At 37.0% G+C, this 24,247-nt stretch overlaps 1 protein-coding gene across 4 annotated transcripts in view; it reads right to left on the reverse strand.

The window, feature by feature from the left end:
• Positions 1 to 24,247, reverse strand: part of SESN1 (sestrin 1) — a 110,523-nt gene that overhangs the window by 12,838 nt on the left and 73,438 nt on the right. The window contains exons 1-4 of one of the 4 annotated variants that reach the window (XM_033234801.1): positions 10,716 to 10,917; positions 3,630 to 3,695; positions 2,335 to 2,535; positions 1,516 to 1,698 (exon numbers count right to left, since the gene is read on the reverse strand). In XM_033234801.1, coding sequence (XP_033090692.1) covers positions 1,516 to 1,698; positions 2,335 to 2,535; positions 3,630 to 3,695; positions 10,716 to 10,817 — 552 coding nt within the window. In that variant the 5' untranslated portion in view covers positions 10,818 to 10,917. Of the gene's footprint in view, positions 1 to 1,515; positions 1,699 to 2,334; positions 2,536 to 3,629; positions 3,696 to 10,580; positions 10,918 to 24,247 lie in introns of those variants that run through there. The other 3 variants (XM_033234803.1, XM_033234802.1, XM_033234800.1) reach the window with 3 other exon arrangements.

Genomic DNA, 24,247 nt, shown 5'->3' on the forward strand with positions numbered 1-24,247 from the left:
ATTATCTATTTTGTAATCTTGTATAATTTTTCCTTGACAATATATAATAGGCATTGTATTAATATATTCAAATCTTTATCTTCTTGATAATATCTTTAATTATCTAATAGTATCTATTCTATAAAATAGATAAGACCAAAAGATGCATCTTTAAGAATTTATAGTGCATGGTAGACAATTTTAGAGAACATCAATCTACTTTTACTCTATTACCTCTATTAATAAATAGAACCAGAACAAACTAGTTTAACATGGCATTTAAAACATAACATAATGGGCCGGGCGCGGTGGCTCAAGCCTGTAATCCCAGCACTTTGGGAGGCCGAGACGGGCGGATCACGAGGTCAGGAGATCGAGACCATCCTGGCTAACACGGTGAAACCCCGTCTCTACTAAAAACTACAAAAAATAGCCGGGCGAGGTGGCGGCGCCTGTAGTCCCAGCTACCCGGGAGGCTCAGGGAGGAGAATGGCGTGAACCCAGGAGGCGGAGCTTGCAGTGAGCTGAGATCCGGCCACAGCACTCCAGCCTGGGTGACAGAGCGAGACTCCGTCTCAAAAAAAAAAAAAAAAAAAAAAAAACATAACATAATGACGCGTAACAATGAGATGCCACTTCACACTTATCAGAATGGCTGAAATCCAAAACAGACACCAGTGCTGGCAAAGATGTGGGCCAACAGGAATGCTGCTTCACTGCTGGTGGGAACGCAAACTGATACCACTTTGGAAGACAGTTTCACGGTTTCTTACAAAGGTAAACGTATGCTTACCATATTACCCACAAATTGCACTCCTAGTTATTTACCCAAACAAGGTGAAAACTTTTGTCGACCAAAAAAAAAAAAAAACCCTATACGTGAATGTTTATAGCAGCTTTATCTGTAATTGCCCAAAACTGGCAGCAACCAAGATATCCTTCAATACGTGAATGGATGAACAAATTATGGTATAACCATACAATAGAGAATTATCCAGTGATAAAAAGAAATGAACTATCAAGTCATGAAAAAGCATGAAGAAGCCTTAAATGGATGTTACTAGATGAAAGAAGCCAGTCTGAAAAGCTACATACTTTTATATGATTCCAACTGTATGGCATTCTGGAAAAGGCAAAACTATACAGAAACAATAAAAAGATGAGTGGTTGCAGGGGTTTAGGGGAAGGGGAAAGGGATGAACAGGTGGAACCCAGGGCATTTTTAGGGTACTAACTATTCCATATGATACTGTAATGGATGCGTGACATTATTTGTTGAAATACACCATTGTATGGTGTAGAACCATACAATGCAAAGACTGAACCCTAATGTGAACTATAGAGTTACTAGTAATATATCAATTACAGCAAATGTACTACAGAAATGCTAAAGCAGAAGAAAATGTGCACCTGTGGGAAGAGGCTCGGGGTAGAAAATAGGAACTCTCTGTACTTTCTGCACAATTTTTCTGTAATCCTAAAACTGCTCTAAAAAAGTATGAAATGACTCCCAAGATAGATTACCCCACTGCTTACCTCAATGTGTTCTTTGGTAATAAGCCAAGGTCTATGGGCTAACACTTTGTTAAGCTCTCCTAAATTCTGTAGTTTTTGAGGAGCATTCTCTAAACCATTGAGCCACTTGGGGTCCCCACCAACATGAAGGAAATCATTTACATGCAAGTTCACTAAGTAGGAGCACTGATGTCTTGCCGCAGCCTTCAGAGAAAACAAAAAGATTATTCTAATTATAAATATTAAAACCTTGAACTAACTACATATTCTTTTTATTTACAACATGCAAAAGAGCTAATTAAGTTTATTAGTATGTTTTCAAATTTTCCATAAACTACAGAAATACAGTTTTTATATAAATATTTTAAAAATTCAAATACAGTAAGAACCTTATAAATATTCCAAGAACAAACAAAATATCTGATAGAAGTGTTTGAACTTCTATTAGACATTTTATTTATATACTTTCAGAACTTCTGATTAAGAAGAAACTTCAATTAAGGTGCCAATCATAAAATAATGGAATATTATTTACAAATTGAACAGGAAGCACCACTTATGCCAATGTGAACTATTTATAATGATGAAACAACTTTTGTTCTACTTATTTAATGAAGAATGGTTCTCAGCAATGAGAAAAAGAACAAGTAGAAATACTTGTTTTTCTTTGTTATAATTGAGAGCATACTTATTTAAAAATAGGAAAAACAGAGACTATGTAACAGGAATCATATTATACATCATAATCTAAGTATTTATCCCTGTGTTTAAAGCATTAACTGTCTCTTAAAGAGATTAATAAAAATAGCAAAAAGAATTTTTCACTGAATGTTTACAAACCATTATTCCAATGTAGTGCCGATAATGTAGGGGTAACGGCCCATCCATTTGCAGTAGATAGTGTTGAGTTTTTAAGAAACTTTCTAAATATTGTGGGTGGAAAACCATCACTAACGTAATGTTATCCAAACGGCCCAAAGCAGCAAAAGAATCTGCAAATAAAGCATGCATCTGTGCGTCTTCACTCCCCACTTGGAGGATCTGTAATGAGAGAAAAACCATGGTTACTGAAATTGTAAATTGGTGTTAAGGGAAGAAAATATACATGGGCTGTACTCTAAGTATCATTTAGAAGCAGATTAAATTTGGCTTAAGAAAGAGGGGTTACAGATTTAAACTCAACTGGTTGAAAGATACAGAAGAATAAACAGTTACATATTATATAGTAGGGGATAAACAACAAAGGCTGAACATTAAAGGCCATCTAGATAGGCTGCTTGCAGAGTTGGCCAGAATCCAGATAAAGAAGCAGATTTAGATTATCAAACTTGCAGAGCTTGCAAACACTAAAGCCTTTCTTTACAAAACTGCCTATTCTCGCTCAATTTAAGGAGAACTAAAATTAACTAATAGCATACAATCCTTACAAAAATAAAGCATAGATGCTTTTACACATATATAGAATTAAAGATCCAATCTAGCATTGATATCAGCCTGTGGAGATGGTCAAGACTAAGTAACTCAGGTTATGGGCACACCTAAACAACATCTAAATATAAGCAGATGGAGTATCACTGGTCAAAAACCAATCTTGGCTTTACTTGATTAAATATGGGTGTTAAAAATACATCATGAAGGCCGGGCGCGGTGGCTCAAGCCTGTAATCCCAGCACTTTGGGAGGCCGAGACGGGCGGATCACGAGGTCAGGAGATCGAGACCATCCTGGCTAACACGGTGAAACCCCGTCTCTACTAAAAAATACAAAAAACTAGCCGGGCGAGGTGGCGGGCGCCTGTAGTCCCAGCTACTCGGGAGGCTGAGGCAGGAGAATGGTGTAAACCCGGGAGGCGGAGCTTGCAGTGAGCTGAGATCCGGCCACTGCACTCCAGCCTGGGCGATAGAGCGAGACTCCGTCTCAAAAAAAAAAAAAAAAATACATCATGAAATTACTAGAAATCAACACAAGTACAACAGCTTTTTATTCCCACACATTCACTGCCAAAGCATGATTAACTGCAACCAACTCTGACTAAAACATGTTGTTGACCAACAGTTTTCAGATGCCACGATGTGGGTCATGAAAGCTCTTCCTTAAAAGCATACAGTTCACTATGTACTTTCACAAACAACATACCTCCTCTTCTGGGATGAATCTGCTTGGTCCCTGTCCTAGTGGTCGAGGAATTCTAATGCCAAGTTCCTAGAAAAGAAAATTACACCATCTCAGGCCTTTGGCAGTAAACAAAATGAACTGAGGCTAAAGGAATGGGAGGGAAAAACCACCAGTTGAACAGAGACAGGCTTGTTTTGGTGGTTTGTTTTCATGGCTGTATATACATACCAACTCTTCTGTTAGCATTGCATAGTTAACAACAGCTTATAATACAACTCTGACTAAAAACAATAAAACCTGTTTCACTAAAACCAGAGTTTTGCATAAAGTACTTGGCAGAAACTCTAGAACAGAAAGTTCAGCACATAGCAGCCAACCAACCCTGTGGATCATCAGTGATACAAAATAAGACCAGTGTGTTTGTACATCTAAAACTCAACCAACCCAAATATCAATCCCTGTGTGTCGTCAGAAAATGAAAAAGCAGTACTTCCACCTAGGCGTCTTAAACTAGAAGAAGTGTAACTATTATTACATCTAAAACAACACCTCACAGAATGTAAATTTACGAAAAATAAAAACTAAATTCACAAGAGACAGCATTACAGGGCATGTTTTCTCTGTAGTTAAATAATTTTAGAGAAACTCATTTTGTTTGTAAGTTTGCCTTAAGTTTTTTTTTATTTATAGGATGTCATCAACCTTGCCCATATTATATTTTAGAGAAGCTCAAATAATTGAGAAATAGTTTTCTGACATTTGACACAGTGACTCTAGAATCCTGTACCTTATGTGATGGTATAGTATGGTTAACAAGAACTGAAAATCTGTTAGGGTTTCCTTTCCCTCCCTCACCCTCCCCATATAGTGTGCTTACAGAAACAAAACCAAAATAATATATTTCAACTTTCTGTTGTTGTTTTGAGGTATGTCCTATCTAGTGTCATTTAAAAATTTTTTTAGAATTTATACAATTAAAGATTAACCCCTTCACTCATATATATTATATATATATAATTAAATACTCATATAATTCTACTCTCTCCTTACTGCTTTTAAAAGTTCTTCATGATATAAACCAGGTATCTGCCTTTTAAAGAAAAAAGTGGGGATGGGGTGGGGGTGGATTCACAGAGAGAAGGACATGTGGCAGCAATCCAAGAAATCTGGTCCCAGCAAATGAAAATCTTTAAAGAATAGACTTTTAAAAATTAAGCAGGAAGGACAAAAGTGAAGATAATCTTTATTAGCAGAAATCAAGATTCAAAGTAGTCTATATTTGCCAACAGAATTCATAAAATAATATTTAAATAAAATAATCTTATACTGGAGGTTGGTGATTTCTCCTTGGTTATTCCATCCTTACACTGAAGATAGTAATGCTTTAACATTATACCCTTCATTAGAGGAGGCACTTAATTCACTGGTCTGGCCACGTATTTGTTTCAATTTTAATATTCTGTAATAAATGCCAGAGGACATCCCTGTTATTCAATATATAATTTTGGCACCAATAGCAGCCATTTATATACAATGATGACTCTTAGCTTTTCTAACTGCTGAATTTCTGATCCAATTACATACATTTGAAACAACACCTGTTGGATAAAACTAAGGCTAAAATTAACATTTATCCCCTCTAATTTCTTTAATCTTGAAAACTGTCTTATTTAAACAAAATATATTTTAGGAAAATGCCTGTTTCAAGGGTTTATTACTGTTTTATAACTAAGAGACTTGGGACTTTAGTATACGAAAAGGTGTCATTTCAAATGGGGAAAAATGAATTATTCAACAAATGATCTTGGGACAACTGGATAGCCATTCAGAAAAAAAGTGAAGTTGGAACACTATAACATGCTTTACCCCACAATAAATCAGAGTTAAATATAAGAAAAAAATGAAAACTTAGAAAGAAAGCAAAAAAAATTACAGTACTAGAAGAAAACACTCATGGAGTGCAGCAGGCCTAAGAATGCCACAAAAGCCAAAAGTCATAAAATATAAGATTGATAAATTTAATGACATAAAAAGAAAGACTTTCACATGGGAAAAATAAATATATACAAAGTCAAAAGTAAACAGAAAGCTAGGAATTATATCTGCCACTCAAATAACAAAGGGCTAAATTTTAAAGAAAGACTACTATAAATCAATAAGAAAATCCCCAACTATCTTTTTTTTTTTTTTGAGACGGAGTCTCGCTCTGTCGCCCAGGATGGAGTGCAGTGGTGTGATCTTGGCTCACTGCAGCCTCCTCCTCCTGGGTTCAAGCGATTCTCCGGTCTCCCCAGTAGCTAGGACCACAGGCATGTGCTAGCACACTCGGCTAATTTTTTGTATTTTTAGTAGAGATGAGGTTTCACCATGTTAGCCAGGATGGTCTTGATCTCCTGACCTCGTGATCTGCCTGCCTCGACTTCCCAAAGTGCTGGGATTACAGGTGTGAGCCACCGCGCCCGACCAACAATCTTATTTTAAAAATGAGCAAACAACATGGACAGTTCAAGGAAAAGAAAATAAAATGCCTGACACTCAAAGATAAAACAACTGCAAGTTAACTATGCTGAGATACCATCTTCCTCCAAAAAGATTGCTTAGGATCAAAAAGTTTGATCACAGGCTGTATTGGAGAGAGGGTAGGGAAATAGTCATTAATTGTTTGTATATTGCTGATGAGAGTGTTTTGAAGTATGAGAAAAAAGAGTATAGAGTATATATTACTACAACCTCTAGGAAGGGCAATTTGATCAAAATTAAAAAGTCCTATAGCCTTTGAATCAACAATTCCATCCTAAGTGTGTTAACCTACAGATGTGCTCACATTTGTGAAATGCCTTATGTAAAAGGATAATCACTGCAACACTGTTTCTAATAGTACAAGGCTGAAAACAATCTCAGTGTTCATCAATAGAAGGCTGTTTCAATAAAGTTCAGCATGACCATAATAGAGTAGCATGCAGTCTTTAGAAAAGAATGAAGCACTTCTACATGAGTTGACTTTAAAAGCTCAAGTTATATTATGATAATAGGGAAGGGGAGGAGAAGCAAAGTGCATAATATGTAAAATGTTATCTGTAAGCAGGAAAAAAAAACCTCACCAATTTCTAGGCCTTTATCTTACAAATACATTAGCAGCATGAAAGGTAGTCATCTTTTTAAAAATGTGACCAGATTGACAGCACATAGGTTTAGAAACAAAGAGGCATACAAATTATATTATTCTGGTTTTATTTCTCTACCAAATATATAGTTTATATGCCAAATTATTATAAAACCATAGGTTTACAATTCCAAGAAGGTGGCTATGAATGCTTGAGAAACAGAATATTTCCTATATTTATGGCAAGAGTTCTATGTAATTCTTGTCTTTGTAAGTCCATCCTATTGCTAAATTAAGTGAGCATATTGATAACACTGTCTCCCTTCTTCTTTAGCCTCCAAATTGAAGAGTCCTAATCTGTAAAATAGGGATGATGACAAAATAATAATACCATCAATCCCAACTACATCATATTATAAACTATAGAAAATTTTACAAATTATACAAAAGTGAGTCTTTTATTATAGATTCTAGTCTTATTTTAGGTATAAGGTCTAACAGATTTGGCTGTTTAATTTCTCAGAAGTAGCACAGGAAGAGAGGGTAAAGTGGGGTTTCTAGACTGTGGCTGGTACCCTAACACTAGTCAATGATATCTGAGAACCAAACTGCCTTTTAGTTTTCTGCTTATTTCTTGAATAACATTGAAAAAGCAACTAGGGCTCATAATAATAAATAGCAATAGCAGCAGCAGCAGCTAGCACAAAGTATTTATGAGCTGAGCACTGTTTTAAATTATATTACCTGTAAACAAAGACATTTGTCTATGATACTAAAGTTTAGAAACAGTATTTGGTGTTCTACAATATTCATGAAAAAGTCGAGTCTTAGATTAATCCTTACCTTAATCTATGAAGCAGGTACTATTATTATCTCCATTTAGCATAACTAACTGATGAAAGTCCCGAGATTTTTTTTTAACTTATTTTTACTTTTTTTTTTTATTATACTTTAAGTTCTAGGGTACATGTGCACAAAGTTCAGGTTTGTTACATATGTATACATGTGCCATGTTGGTGTGCTGCACCCATTAACTTGTTATTTACATTAGGTATATCTCCTAATGCTCTCCCTCCTCCCACCCCACGACAGGCCCCGGTGTGTGACGTTCCCCACCCTGTGTCCAAGGAAAGCCCTGAGATTTGAACTCAAATATTCTGGCTTAGTCAGTACTAGTGAGTGGTGGAGATGGGGGCTGAATCCATGACATCTGGTTCTAGAGTTGGTATCTTTCATTATTACTCTTTTGAGCCTCTTTAAGACTTCTTGATACCCTGGAGATTCTTATAGATACCGCTGTTATTATACAGTAGTATTCTTGGTTTATAAAAAGTTTCCATTTTCTAGAAAACTCACTTTTGAAACACTTCTTGGTCACATGTTAAATTGGTTACAACTCTTTTCTAGTAGATGCTGATCAAAAAAGGCACTGCAGGTGTTTGATGGGGTCATCATAAGCCAAACTAAATACATTTCATAACTTCCTATTTAGGTTAATTCAATTATTCCTTCATCTGTAGCTGTAAGAAACTTAACTACAGACTTTGAACAAATTTTGGCCAATCCAGATTCTAGGAGGCAGAGCTGCCACCAACAAATGGCCTTGTTGAAAAGCAGATGTAGATACTAATCACAGCACTAACCTCACAGGCTCTATGTGAAGGTGTGGCTGGAAAACTAACATGAGAACTAACAGTCTTTTCCCCTCAACAACCTAATAACCATCTTTGAAAGAGACAACAACAGTTTCCACCATCACAATATTACTTCTGATATGTTGCCTCAGTGTATAATGCAAAACACTAATTTTCAGAGTGAAAATTCTTAGTGAATGTTGACAGTAGTACCACAGAAAGACGATGTATTTATTGTATCATTGTATGAATCAATGTGTGTGTACTGAAAATAACTGTTCCAGTCAGATGTTTCAAATTTGTGAGATACATTTATGCATCTATACCAATATCCTTAAGTGAAATAACGAATGACAAGTGCAAAATGAAAGCATTGTTGGCTTACAGTATCTACCCACCTGCAAAATTAGTTGAGAAGTAAAAATACACAAATAATTTGAATCATTTTGTTTTCCTCACTACACTATCACTGTTGTGATTATCACAGCATTCACAGTAATTTTATTTTTTAAATTCAAAACCAGCATGTGTTTTTTGAAAAACATTTCAACAAGGTAAAGATATGTTATATAAAAAGTGAAAGTTCCCATCCCACTCTCCCTTCTCTGAGAGATTGCCTATAGCTGGGTGCTGGGCTTTTGACATTCAAAAATGTTAAATAGAAATTGAGCGATCTAGAAGTGTTAGAAAGAAATATGCCTACTATAGCAAAGTGTACTAATAATTGTTAATATTGTCATTAATACTAATGGGTAATTTAGAAATACTGAAAGTCCAGGTACTTTTTTTTTTTTTTTTTTTTTTGCCTTCTATGAACTAACTGTATTTTAGAAAAACACTTACTTACTTTAAGTTACTGCATTTGTAATACTTAGGCCATATTTGTGCCCTACACTTTGCTCAGGAGTTCCATTTCTTGAAAGTGTTTAATTTAAAAGCATTATGGAAGCTAGCTATTTGAAATAATTGTGTTATTCTTTTTGTAAAGTGAATAGTTTTCCTATAAAGCATTCCTTCTTATCTTCCCACATGTTGGGATGTGTTAAAAATGAAATACAACTATACAAAGTTTCCTGGTTTCCTGAACACAATCCCATAAGTGCTGTAACAATATGCAAGCCAAAATCTATTTCTTTATCTTTTAGTTTACATGGCTATCTTTAGAAATTCCAGATCTGGGCAAGAACCAGGACTCTGCACACAAACATCAGCAGAAATAACAGATCTATTCAAGCATGATGATTAGGGCTCACTTCTACTCAAAAAGAGAAAAGATCTATTATGACCCGCAAACAGAAACTGTAAATGTTAATTCAACACTTCCATACTGTTTTCACTTTTGGTAAAATTTCCAAAGCAATATTGTAAGAGACTTTCAAAGATTGTTTTATCATCTGTAAACAAGGAACATGTAATATGTACATAAATGTTAAAATCTCGAAAAAATATTTAGTGCTTTACAACCTTCATGACAAAGTGTCTTCATTTAAGTTTCTATGAATATACATAGTATACTGATAATAGACTCCATTAAAGAAATTACGAAACCACGTCATTTGAATGGGCAAAGCTGCAGAGAGAATTCACATTTAGATTTCTTGAACTAAGGCAATACTCTCACAACATCTGATTTCAATTCAAATTTAAGGTTCGAGTTTTACCTAAGGTTACATTAGTAACTTTCAAATGGTTTCCTATTTGCAACCACTTAGAAAAAACACAAAATGTTACAATTAAGTACCTCTTTCTGAAGGCCAATTCAGAAAAGGGATGGCTTAATACGCAAGAGTAGACCCTGTGCATAACGTCATAGAGCTTGCAGGACACACTTATTTCAGGCAACATCAGCTCTTCCCAGAGTCAAATGTGTTTTTTTTCTGTGTGTGTGTGTGTGTGTGTGTGTGTGTGTGTGTTTTAAGTAGGAGGCAAAGGGGGTGAATGTGGCTAAATAATCTGTTTTGACAAGACGTCGAGGGGCCATATCCACAGGCTGTTTCACCCTCAGACTGAGGTCTGTTGGGTTTCTGACTTGTGGAGACTTGTCCACAGGACATTATTATTTACGTTTTGGAGACTTTCATTTACATGACCGGGGTCGCAGTCTCTCCCAGCTTAGCATCTTCTTGCCCAAGGACGACACACGGTGCGACGGTCTCCCACCCACCGCAGGCAACCCCTTCCCCGAAGGGCGCGGGAGGGCCGGGACGCTGCTCCCCAGGCGCCCGCCCGCCCTACCTGGGGAGCGTTTTCGGATGCTGACCGGCAGCGACTGTGAGGAGGTGAAGTGACCTCCGTGTTGCACAGGGCAGTTCGGCCGGGTGCTCACCCGCCCAGGTACCCAGCCGCCCGCTCAGCCCCTCGCCCAGGTACCTCGTCGTGGTCGCCGCCCCCGCCGCACTGCTTGCAGCCCAGCAGCTCCGAAACCGCCAGCGGGGCCGTGTACGCCTCGTTCGCGGCGGTGGCCAGGCGCATGTCGGCGCGGGGACGGCTGCGGACGCACGCAGGCGGCGAGCGCTGGGAAGCCGGCCGCGGCTCTGGGCTGCAGCCCCTCAGTCAGCACTGACGGCGAGGGGCGGGGCGGCGCCGACAAACAAGCCGCGCGGCCCCGCCCCGCGCCCGTCACTTCACCACCCTGGCGGCCACGCAAGCCAATGCGGGCCCACGACTCCGCAAAGCCCCGCCCCCCGGCGCGGAGGCGAGGAGCTGGCTGTCTTAGGCGACGAGGTGAAAAATCACCTCGGGGGCCCAGGTCCCCCACCAACTGCTAATTCTCAGGTACGGAATGGGCTCTGGAAGGCAGCGAGGTGAGCGTGCACTGTCAGGAAGGTGCAGCACGAGTCTTCGGGCTTCAGGGACAGGGGAATCTGCCTGCTACACTCCCGCTCGGCCATTTACCTAGAGCCAAACAGCAGCCAACCTCGAGACTGACCCTGACAGCACCAGGAGTAATGAAGTTCTCTGTAAATTCGATAAACTATTGAAATTTCCCTTCTTCCTTTCCCATTATGTCCAAACGACGCTGAATGGGCGGCAGAATGCAGCAACATGTACGGGACCTTGGCTTATAATCAATGCAAAATTCATTTTGGTAAGCTACGTAAAAGCTATAAATATCACTCCCCTACAGAGATAATAAACCTTGGCAGCCTATCTTTGAATTGCCTTTTTCCTCACAAGTATATTCAAAGGCTTTAAAATTTCTAGTATTCCTTCATAAGCGCCCTCCCTGGGTTATAAAGACAGAATTTCAATCTCTGAAATCGGATGAGGAACTTGGGAAAATATAGGTTACAAAGGAGAAAAACAACATTGTTGGGCCCAGAATCCAGATCCCTACGGTCCTATGTCAGTACTATTTCTTTACATAACTCTATTCTCTCTCTTTAAAATAAATAAATTCCTAAATTAGATCTCTTTTTGCATGTTTATGCTGTTTTCAAAGCTTAAGTGCTCAGGTTAAAAACAAAAAAAGTTGGAACATTCTGACAAGGAAACAAGTGGAATTCATAGCAGTAGTGATGGCCACAGAACAGGACTCATAAATGAAAATAAGTTTCAGTCTTAGAAGTGACGCTACAGTGTCTCAGTGAAGACTAAGTTACTCTTTTAGCTCTTTATCATGTTTAAAGTGGCATGTCAAAATGGTTATTTTTTATTTATCTCCTAATAATAAGATAAATGACACATGTTTTCTATACTGCTTTTAAAAAATAGCTAAAGCACCCAAAATATTTTTTACTGGTCAAAATAAGCAATGTTGAGTTAATGTCGATATAGAAGAAAAGGCTACAGAGGCTTCCAAACTCTCATCCACTGAGCACAGCCACAAAAATAAACAGTATGATCAAATGCCCACTCAGCTGTAAGCAAATACAAAAACAAAACAAACCCAGTACATCATCCAATTTGCAGCAATGTGACATACACTGCGAAATAAATGGGTTGTAAATGAATGACTTGGAAACATAAACGCACTTGATGTATGGGATTGTGAGCTACAAAAGCTAGTTAGGTAGAAGTATGTGAAAAATGATGACTGGTTCTAGAAGAGTTGAGGTATGATTTTATTTCTGAAGGAATCACAGTTTTATAGTTGTCTAGTAGGGCATAATCTTAGTTATGACATTTGTAAAATGAGGAATGCTTATCTTTCCATTTTCTAATGAGAGGCAAGGGAAAAGCATGCACTCAGTTAAATCAAAAGTGGCTTAAAATAAGTAAATGCAAGTGAAAACTGCAAACTGCATACATACAGTAGTCTGATACTTAGTGCTTGATAAATATTTATTGAAGAAATATTTCAGATATACTGAAATTGTATAGGAAGTTCCAATTAGGATTCCCTTTTTCCCCAGATAGTTTCAAATTATTTTTTGAAACTAAAAAGAAAAGAAAAATAATTTTAATTTAATATTCTAATTTAGTGGTTTATGGAGAACCTTCAAGCCATTAAATGTCAGGATTCCTTTATGGTCTCTATAAAGACTGACCTAAATTCCTCAAAGAGTACAAATTTCTTGTTCTCTGCTGTAGAGCACTAGAGTGAATTGGTCACTCTATTCTCCAACGTAAAAAGGTTGCCTCCAAATAAATTTACAGTAACCAAGAGTTCCAACAAATGTATTTTTTGAATTTTTTTTCAAGACAAAGTCTCACTCTGTCAGCCAGGATGAGTGCAGTGGCATTATCCTGGTTCACGTTCACTGCAGCCTTGACTTCCAGGGCTCAAGTGATCCTCCCACCTCGCCTCCTGAGTAGCTGGCACTACAGACACAGGCCACCACACCCGGCTACTTTTTAAATTTTTTTTGTAGAGATAGGGTCTCATTATGTTGTCCAGGCTGGTCTCAAATTCCTGGACTCAAGCAGTTTTCCCGCCTTTGCCTCCCAAAGTGCTAGGATTACAGGTGTGAGCCACCACACCCAGTCCAACAAATGTATTAATTAACCTGCAACTATCATTGTGCAGATTTAACTTTTGAAATGTTTTGTTTTAAACCACTCAATAAAAAGTAATTTCTAAGGATTTCGAAGGTAGGCCAGATGTCCTGAAGGTGCTTCTCTCAACCTCTAGGGCTGAGCACATACAGGAATGCAATAAACATCTGCTGAAAAGATGAACATCCTGAACACAGAACAGTGATTACAAAGGGCTATGTTTTTGATATTTACTACAGGTTGTCAGTATAGGCCAGAGCTACCTTACAAAGTCTGCTATTTAAACATTTCATTTTGATATTTCTTTTAGGAAGAATCCTGACATTTAATCCAAGAAGTAAGTAATAGTAATTCTGAAATATTTCCTTTCTTTTAAAAAGATTTTGGTCAACTTACTGAACTGTATCAAAGTGAGGTTCATGGCCTCTACATCTGTCCTTAGCAGTAATGCACTCAACCTTATTTTTCTCAAGAGCAAGCTGATAATCTGTGTAAAAGCAGAGTAGTGTAAAATGACTTGATTTTAACAGAGAACTATGAAACATTAGGGAGTCTGCACTTGGAATGGTAGTTCAAGATAGGCTTCCTGAAGGAAAAAGATACCTGAGCTACAGCTTAAGAGTATTAGTAGGGAGGCCTCGGAAAGAAAATTTGGGGGAGAGTTTGGGAGAATAGACACAAAGTTCTAAGTAAAAGATCTAGCATATGCAGAGACCCAGAAAAAGGAGAGAGTGATCCATTAGGGAAGCAGAATACAGGAAGCTCAATGGGTCTGGAAAAGAGGGTAAGGAGAGTTAACAGAAGGAGTTTAGGTAAAAGATAAATAGTGGGCCGGGCGTGGTGGCCTACCCCTGTAATTCCAGCACTTTGGGAGGCCAAGGCGGGCGGATCACAAGGTCAGGAGATCGAAACCATCCTGGCCAACATGGTGAAACTCCGTCTCTACTAAAAATACAAAAAAATTAGCTGGGCGTGGTGGCACGCACCTGTAGTCCCGGCTACTCGGGAGGCTGGGGCAGGAGAATTGCTTGAACCTGGGAGGCAGAGGTTGTGATGAGCCGAGATTGCACCATTGCACTCCAGCCTGGCAACAGGAAAGGAAAAAAAAAAAAAAAAAAAAAGATAAACACTAAACGAGAGATTGTTAAGCTTCATTAAAGAATACGGATTTCATTCTTAAGGGTACTGTGGAGTTACTAAAAGTTCTAAACTGTAGAGTGACATCAGATTTGCATGTCAGCTAAGGTGTAGAAAAATATATTGGAAGGGGCAAAACTGGGGGCAAGGAGATGAGTTAGTTAGAAAGGCTGCTGAGGCAATCTTGGCAAGGCAAGAGGGCAGTCTTTGGAACAATGGGAAGGGAGAGAAGTGTAGAAGATGACAGTGGATTTTGTCTCTCCAATATGGTAGTAAGTTCCTTGAGGGAGGCAATCATGCCTCAAACTCTTGTTTTTGAAATTTAGGAGATAAATCTCAAATCATCTGCTTTCCTGATCAAGTGGCTTCCCTGAACTCATTAGGTCTTTAGAAACTATGATCAGTTCATGACAAGGAATAGATATATTTTAGTAGAAAAAGCAGTAATTAGGCTAAAAGGCATAATCATACTTTTATGGACCACATGTTAAACCCTGTACTATAGATTTGCACATCTCCTCATTGGAATCAGAATTATACTTAATGCAATAATTGGTTAGAAAACATAGAGTGATGGTTTTAGCCATTAAACCAAAGAACTCCTTTAAGAGTGGGAGTGGGATTTGTTAGATTTATGTGGTTTAAGCATTCTTGAAAAATCCCCTATTGTCATTTAAAACGTTTCATTTAGAACAAATGCTGGTTTATAAGACTACTTCTGCTTACTAATTTTGTCTAGATTTTTCTCCTCCAGCTCATATCTTCCTGTTTTTATCTACATAGCTTGTCTGCTAAGCACTTTTTCCCTTTTCAACATCATGTTTTGGGTACATTAAGATCCTTTTAGCACTGAACTTTAAACTGGTCCTCTTATTTGCTCTATACTTTTTTTTTTTTCAGTTCTTCAATTTTTAGAATTATATCACTTTAAAGGAACAAGAATGTTGACAAGTCTTTGGTATTTTCCTCTCATTTAGGGTTTCTTCTTTTAGAAATGCACAGTGTTTTAACTTTCTACATAGCTATTTAGAAATATGAGGCATCACCAATATTTGTAAATAGTTATTATTCCAAGAAGTGTCAGTGCTTTTAAATTAAAAAGTTGCTTTTACCCCTAAAGAAACAATGTGTTAAATAATGGTCAGGTTTTCTAGGCTGGTAATAATAAGACCACTAATTTGTTAACTCCTGTGTATCAGACACTTAACATTTTACATTTTATAAAGCAGATGTAATTATTTTTATTTTACAAATTTGTGACATAGAAACTAAAAGTATGGGCAACTTGACCAGTTACAAAACTTGTAAAATTCTGCCTGGAACTGGAACTCAGGTCTGTCAGAATCCAAAGCAGCAGTCACTATATGAGGTTGCTGCTTTTACTGAATATATATTTAAAATTTTGATAACTGTGTATTCACCTAAGTTCTTGATTCTGGAGGCAAGAAAAGAGGGTAGGAAGAAAGAAAAATTTATCTTCCTTACTTTTACTCAGGGTGAGTTTTTTTTTTGTTTTGTTTTGTTTTTAAGAAATCATGGAATGGGTGATCTTGGGTTTTGAGAGCTTCTCTCCTCCATATTTCCCTCTTCACTCCTGTCTCTTTCTGGGCCTTTGGTGGCCTCATGCTACCTACCCAAAGCCTCTTCACTACATATCTCATCTGAATCTACCCAACCTCCTACATGTTCCTCACATGACCCCCATTTCTGGAAAAGTGGTAGGTTTTAGGAAGAAAGCAGGCTTCTCAAACTAATCACACTAATTTTGTAAGTTACTGATATCTCCCATTTATTTATTTAGTCTCAATAGGATGTAAGTGCCATAAAATCAGAATGTTTGTCTTTTTTGTTTACTGCTATATTTCCAATGTCCTAGTGCCCTGCACACAGGAGACCCTCAAAAATTATGTATCGAATGAAGGAACTTTGAGGAGATGTTTCCATTAAAACAATTATTTAAGCTTAATTGAAAGCCTAATAATGAATTTCAAGTTCACTCTTCATGTAAACATTTTTGAGGCTTAGGGGCCACAAAACCTGCCTGTTTATAGGCAGGCAGGCTGGCTCTGTGGGGGAATCAGCTTTTACTGGGTTCAGCTCTGCTAAGCACTGTCTTTCAGAATCTCTCTACTTTTCCTTGGAACTCACAGATATCTCCTTGGAACTCCTTGGGATTACAGGTGTGAGCCACCATGCCCGGCCCAAATATATGCATTTCTTAAATCTTGTGATATCCAAGCTTTGATTTTTCTTTGATATTTCTGTGACTGCTCTCCTGCACTACCAGGTAAGCAGCTATACAGGGTCTGACAGAGGCATCTATGGATCACTTGTTAAGTCAGGCATGTACTTACAAGTCAGAAACTTCCTGTGTCTGACAAGATACCATTGTTTGACAAGATTATGGAACATTTTGTAACCAAGTTTGGCTTTAAATAATCCTTAGGTCTATCCAAGGTGATGTGATAGAAAAGAAAGTGTCTGTTGAAATATAAAAATTAAGTGGGAGAATTCATGCAGACATATTACAATGTTTAGAGGCTACTTTTCAGCATCATCACTGAGTTAAGAAAGAAGGAATGGGTTTAATTTAGAATACTATGAGGTCTACGAAAAAGGTGAATGTGAGGGGGAAATGGACAGTTAGGACTTTAAGCTGTATGTTACTAGGTGCTACTGAAGGTTTTAAAAAAGGAGAAGGAAATATACAAACTCAAAAAAAGGCAACAAAAGATACTAAATATATGCAAGTAGAAAATATTTCTCAGACTGAATATACTCTGTGTCGTATAATTTTTCTAACAGTTTCTGAGGGGCTGGATTTCATCTGTACCTAAACAATGTGAACACATGAAATGATCATAGTGCTTCTATTTGTGGGCACAGGCCAAGAACTGGTTTAGTATGTAACCTATAATTTTAAATACATGGAATTAGCCAGGCATAATATTAAAAATTATCCATTCAAAATAGATTAAAACCAAACCTAATACATTTAACTTATCCTGAACTGACAGACTTGATGGAACTGAACTAATCCCATTTAACCATAGGATTTTTACCCGTGGTCAAAATGTTTGGGCTAAATGCATATTCATGAGTCATTAGCTTAATCATGACTGAATTTTAAATGCTTTGTTTATACTAAAGATAATTTTTATTCAAAGAAACAAATGACAATATTCTAAAGTTTTAAAATCCAGTTGTTTTTTGTTTATAACAGCTATCTTGCCTTCCCTATCCAAGCCTCCCTACCCTATGATTTTTACTACCAAATGGTGAATAGAATTCTGCAATGTGTGCTTTTCGTGCACAGTTTGAAGAACCCCTACTCAGTTCCTTTTTGATGATCTTTAGTTGTAGGTCCTATAATCCTTTAAACCACCTTCTTTTTCTGCCTCCTTCGGAGGTCTCTTGCTTTCCAAGAGAGTATCAAGTTGTAGATTCTTAACCTGAGCACAAGTACAAGGCTACATCTGTAGGAGGTTATTATGTATTTTAAAAATAAAATGCTGTTCACTGAACTTTCCTGTCTGTTCTTCTGCTCTCCCAAATTCTCACTCTGTGGGCCATTTTCCCCTTTACCCAAAAGGCATAGATACATTTAGGGGACTATAATTCATCAAATAAAAAGTTTATATTTGCTTCTCCATTCTAGCTTTCTGTTTTGCTAAAACATACTCTCAAAAAATAAAAGATATAATACCACTTAAAAATATATGCTTTTTACAGGAATTCAGATTTGAATGGAATTCAAGATCATTTTGCTTATAGTAATAGAGAATATGATCTTCTTAATTTTTGCGTTTTTATTTTCTGGCAAATAACTCAGAAATACTAAAATAGTATTTTTTTGAGATGATACAAATTGGAGACCGTAACATTCTTAATTTGTTATGAGTCTAATTTTTAAAATATATGTTCGTATAAGTTTACATTGATAAAATAATACTATTACTTTACCAATTAACAGAAAACTTGATACTATGTAACCATTTAGCATTCAATCATTCATTATTTGTAAATATGTACTAAATGTCAAATATATGCATTTCTTTTTTCTTTTTTAAATTTTTGTTTTATTTATTTATTTTTTTGAGATGGAGTCTAGTTCTGTCACCCAGGCTGGAGTGCAGTGGCACGATCTTGGTTCACTGCAAGCTCCACCTCCTGGGTTCATGCCATTCCCTGCCTCAGCCTCCCGAGCAGCTGGGACTACAGGCGCCTGCCACCACACCCCACTAATTTTTTGTACTTTTAGTAGAGATGGGGTTTCACCGTGTTAGCCAGGATGGTCTCAATCTCCTGACCTTGTGATCTGCCTGCCTTGGCCTCCCAAAGTGCTGGGATTACAGGTGTGAGCCACCGTGCCCGGCCCAAATATATGCATTTCTTAAAATCATATGAACAAGCAGAAATCTCTTAATTTGAGATTGGGATTTAAGGTTAGACTTAACCACGTACATAAATCATACAGATTAGCAGATAGCTTGGGATTCTGTTAGGAAGCATTAAATGGAGGGTCATCTAGTTTATTATCTTTGCAAAGAAAAAAAAAAGCCTGAAAACTTCTCTAGTTGTAATCCCTTTAAATTTAAAATGAAGGGCAACTGAACTTAATGATCTCTCAAACTTTATTTCAACTCTAAAGTTCTAATCTTTTAATATAATTCCTGGCTAGGCACAGTGGCTCAATGCCTGTAATCTCAGCACTTGGGGAGGCTAAGATGGGAGGATCATTTGAGGCCAGGAGTTTGAGACAAGCCTGGGCAACATAGCGAGAACCCTGTCTCTTTCTATAGAAAAAAAATAAGAAGAAGAAATAGCAAAAATATAATTCCTGATTTTATCCAGTTACATGCTTTCAGCTAACTAGAACCTGGCCCCTTCCTGCTCTGGACTTTCTTGTATATTATCAGTTTTCAAATTATATTTCTTAAAATCCATTCCTTACACATACTTTAGAGATATTATAAAATATTAGATTTGAACTTTCTTTTTCAAAGTAACCTACAAATGTATATCAACATTAAATTCATTGGAGGACTGCCACAACAATTTGTTGCCACTAATAATTCAGTTATTAATTTCTCTCCCACCATCTGTGTGAGCACATTTGAACATTCTCATACATGTATAAATGTGTCAGTGATTAGGAGGGGTATAGTTTATGTGTTCCAGTCTTTTAAAATACTCATGCCTGTCTACATCAGCTCAAGTAAAACTATAGTAGTGAGTGAACTGCTACAGCAGGTGGATATTTGGCTTTAAAGATGCCAGGAGAAGCTCAGGCACATTTGCTTTGTACATGCTCCTGAAAGGGTGTAACTGTCAATTTTTGTAAGGTCGAAGGAATAGATTGCACATCCCATCATGATTCCTTAGTTTTAGTGGATATTGTACATTTTGGTGCTTATTGTTTTAACTTTTATATTTATAATAAAGAATGCAAGTAGCTGTTTGAAATCAACCATTCTTTTCACTTTTTTGTTCAAGCTTCTGGATCAGTTTAACTGCAGAGTGTCTTGAGAATGCAAGGTGAACTATTAGAAAAGTTTTCACTCAAAACCATTTATCTAAGTCTATTATTTCAGGGATGACTTCTATAGTTCATTACTAGAGAAGTTTCTCTGAACATGTAGAGCAGAATAAAAAATGAAAGTATAAAGATATTTTCAAAAACCCAGAAAAGCACTTACCTGTGTGAATCTAGATTTTCTTGATATTATGCATACAAGAAAATATAGAAATACTGCAACCATCATTCATAACCCCTTAATTTCAAATTTTCTGAAAATATAAAATAGCCCCAGTATTTTCACTAATTGATTTGATAATTAATTTTCTTATTTGAACTTAAATAATTTATTGATAAAACACTTTTACAGTTTTAGATACTATATACATCAGAATTCTGGTAATATTGTTTTATTAAAGACTAAACTGACAAATTAAAACACATTTTACACACACACACACACACACACACACACACACACACACACCCTCTCATGATCTGTATCCTGGAACTCACATTAGGTTTGGAGGATCCAAGCTAGTCTGTGGCTCTCTACATCACTCACCCAAGACTTGGGTCAGGCTTTAAGGTTCAGAGAATGCTCCAATCATTTCTACCGGTTCCAGCAGAGTGCTTGGGGGAATCTAGTTCAAAGTCTTATTCTCATCAATGCCAAATAGAGCCTTAAAGAGAAAAAGCTGTTGGAACTACAACAGTTCATGTTTGTCTACTGAATTTACAGACCAAACTCACTTTCACAATATAACTTTCATTTAGCCCTGTCCTGGGTCTGGTCTATAACCGAAAGCATTATCAATCTTTTCAGCCCTCTTCAAGAAAACATAAATAAAGTCACTCTTTTCCTTTAGTGATATACATGCCAGTATGAGCAACAGTCTTTATCCTAAATCATAAAAATTTGACCTAATAACTATTTTCATATTACATTTCAATTGAAAAAAATTAAGTGAAATAGTTTGGATTTGTTCTTATTAACAAAGATATTATTGATATCCAGATAATTTTTAGTATTTATAATAGGCAGGTTTTAAAATGCATTTGCTTTCTACAATTAGAACTTGCTTTATGTCAATAAATTCAACTTTCAAGTATTCAATTAGATTTTAAAAATTAAACTACAGTAGTTTGTAGATCATAAACACACATTAAAATGTTACAATCTTCAAATATTGCACACTAAATTTATATATAAGTGGGTTTTAAAAAATCTAAACTTCAAAAGATGCCAGAAAAAATATGTGGATCAGAGGAAAGAGCAAAGCAGAGTCAAAAGCAGCAGGATGCAGTTCAAATAGGTCACACTCAACTTTTAACTTTCCCTAAGAACAAAAACACAAGCTTAGCAACAGCTTTTAGCCAATCACAAAGCAGACAAACAGGTAAGGACTCAACTGCTCCAGATACCAATGAGGCCTAAGCTTCTCTCTCTCTCTTTTTTTTTTTTTTTTAAATTATATAGTGTCACAAGAGAAAACAACAAATTATAAAACAGGATATATTGTCCTAGGTTAAAAGTAACTGATAAAATCTTCTCACCAACCCTTGGCAAACAGATTAGATTTTAGTATTGTAGTGATTATTTGTTTCATCTTTATTATGCCAGATACCGTATACATCAAGTTACCATTAAAATAATAGGGTTTTTTAGTAGAAAAAAAAAAACAGAATTTTGTGGGAAATATTCTTTCTTGCTGTGGGTAGAAAATAAAGGTAGAAATATTATCTTTTTAAATTCTCTAGCATCCAATTTCCAAAAAACATAGGGGGAGAAACACTGATGGTGAAATGCTACAGCCCAAATCCAAAAATATAAAATACTAGTAAAAACAACCATACCACAAATAGAACTTTCAAAACAAACGCAGGATCAAGCAAACTGAACAAATTGACAGTGCAATTCTATACAATTTTTTCCTCTTTATTTCTATCACTCAATACATATCCTTCTTCTTGGAGAGAAGAAGGTTTTCAGAGGATTTAGAAGGGATTTTCAAGAGTTGCAGATTTCATCACTGTTATATTTAGCACAGACCTCAGATTTGCTCAAACTGACAAAGCATTACCTGCAATACAGACACAAAAACGTTGTGAAACAATAGTTAACGGTTTTCTTCATTTTGTTTCAGTTTGCCAAATTTATATTCTAAAGCAGTTTCCAATATTTTCTGTGACTATCTTCATGAACAAGATTTCTTTTCTCTTCAAATACTACTTAAACCATTTGATGGTTTTAGTTCCCTAAAAAAGGAATTATTTAAAGTAGAACAGTTTGCTTTGTCATTATCATTAATAATCTCCTTCAACCACCATTTTAGGAGACACTTTTATTTTATTTTTTAGAGAGAGGGTTTTGCTCTGTTACCCAGGCAGTAATGGGGTGATCATGGCTCACAGCAGCCTGGAACTGTTAGGCTCAAGTGGTTCTCCCACCTCAGCCTCTTGAGTAGGTAGGACTACAGGCATGCCACCATGACTGTCTTAATATTTTAACATTTTTGTACAGATGGGTCTTGTTATGTTGCCCATGCTATATGGACTCAAGTGAACTCCCGCCTCAGCCTCCAAAAGTGTTGGGATTACAGGTGTGAGCCACCTTGCCCAGCCCACCATGTACTTTAAAGCAAAAGAGGTTTGCTAATAACATTGTAGGATGCTGTAAAAAAAGTATATAGATGTATATTTCCCTCAATATTTCATTGTTTTCCATACACCCCTAGAGTAGGGGGAAAGTTTAGAGACTAGCTCTAGGTTTTATTTATCAGTCATATCTTGCCTCATCCTTCTCTCTCTTTTTTTTTTTTTTTTGAGATAGTGTTTTGCTCTGGCACCCAGACTGGAGTGCAATGGCACAATCTCAGTTCACTGCAACCTCCGCCTCCTGGATTCAAGCAATTCTCGTGCCTCAGCCTCCCAATTAGCTGGGATTATGGATGCCCGCCACCTAGCCTGGCTAAATTTTTTTGTATTTTTAGTAGAGATGGGGGTTTTCACTATGTTGGCCAGGCTGGTCTCGAACTCCTGATCTCAAGTGATCCTCCCGCCTTGGCCTCCTACTGGGATTATAGGCATGAGCCAGCATACCCAGCCTCATCCTTCTCCTTTATCTTCAGTTGTCACAGATAACTAAGCTATGTTGAATCAGAAAAAAAGGTAGTTTTAATATATCATTTGGGGAAGAAACATCAATTCTATATCAGTCTCATGTTTTTGGGGGGACTTTTAAACCCTAATAATTCAGAACAGTATCCATCCAAATATTACTGAAAGTTTCATTAATACATGTATACTATACATAAAGGATTGGTTAAATTTATAAAAATTTATATATGTGGATATACTAGTCTTACTTATTCATCATTCAGTCAACCAGTGTTAATTAAGCCCCTACTATGTGCCAGGCATTTTTTTTCTTCCCAGTAGATATTTTTTTGAGAACAACATCCATATCTTCTTCCTTTCTCCTTTCTTCTTTTAATTTCCTATAGTGATGCACCCACTTGAAGTCTTTTCACTCCTAAAGGAGCACCTGGACTGAGGAATGCCTTAAGCTACAAATGCATGTAATGCTGAAAAGCTAATTGTTATTGTAGCAGTTAGGTAAATGAATGTCAATTGATGGAGAGCTTTTAATCCAGTAACTCAGATTTTTAATCTAAGATATGATTCCAGAAGCAGGGCAATGCTATACTTCATAGTTTCGATTTGATATTAATAGAACATCTAAAACATGTATGCATCAGGCATTGTTCTGAAGCTTTTTTTCTTTTTTTTTTTTTTTTTTTTGAGACGGAGTCTCGTTCTGTTGCCTAGGCTGGAGTGCAGTGGCACGATTTCAGCTCACTGCAAGCTCCGCCTCCTGGGTTCATGCCATTCTCCTACCTCAGCCTCCTCAGTAGCTGGGACTACAGGCACCCACCACCACGCCCGGGTAATTTTTTGTACTTTGTTTTCGTAGAGATGGGGTTTCACCGTAGCCAGGATGGTCTCAATCTCCTGACCTCGTGATCTGCCTGCCTCAGCCTCCCAAAGTGCTGGGATTACAGGCATGAGCCACCACGCCAGGCCGTTCTAAAGCATTTTAACTCATTTAATTCTCATAACACCTTAGGTACACGCTATCTTCATTTTAGAAATGGGAAACTCAGAGAGGTTAAGTATTCAACCCAAGGCCACACAGTAAGGGGCCTGAGGAAAGGTTAGAACTCAAGCATATTCTTTCTACTATACCACAATGCTCCTGATAATGTTTTAGTTTTGTTAATGTTAATATTCCAGTGATGGTGTGCCC

Source organism: Trachypithecus francoisi, unplaced genomic scaffold (genome assembly GCF_009764315.1).
Source record: "Trachypithecus francoisi isolate TF-2019V2 unplaced genomic scaffold, Tfra_2.0 Lachesis_group15, whole genome shotgun sequence".
Taxonomy (NCBI): domain Eukaryota; kingdom Metazoa; phylum Chordata; class Mammalia; order Primates; family Cercopithecidae; genus Trachypithecus; species Trachypithecus francoisi.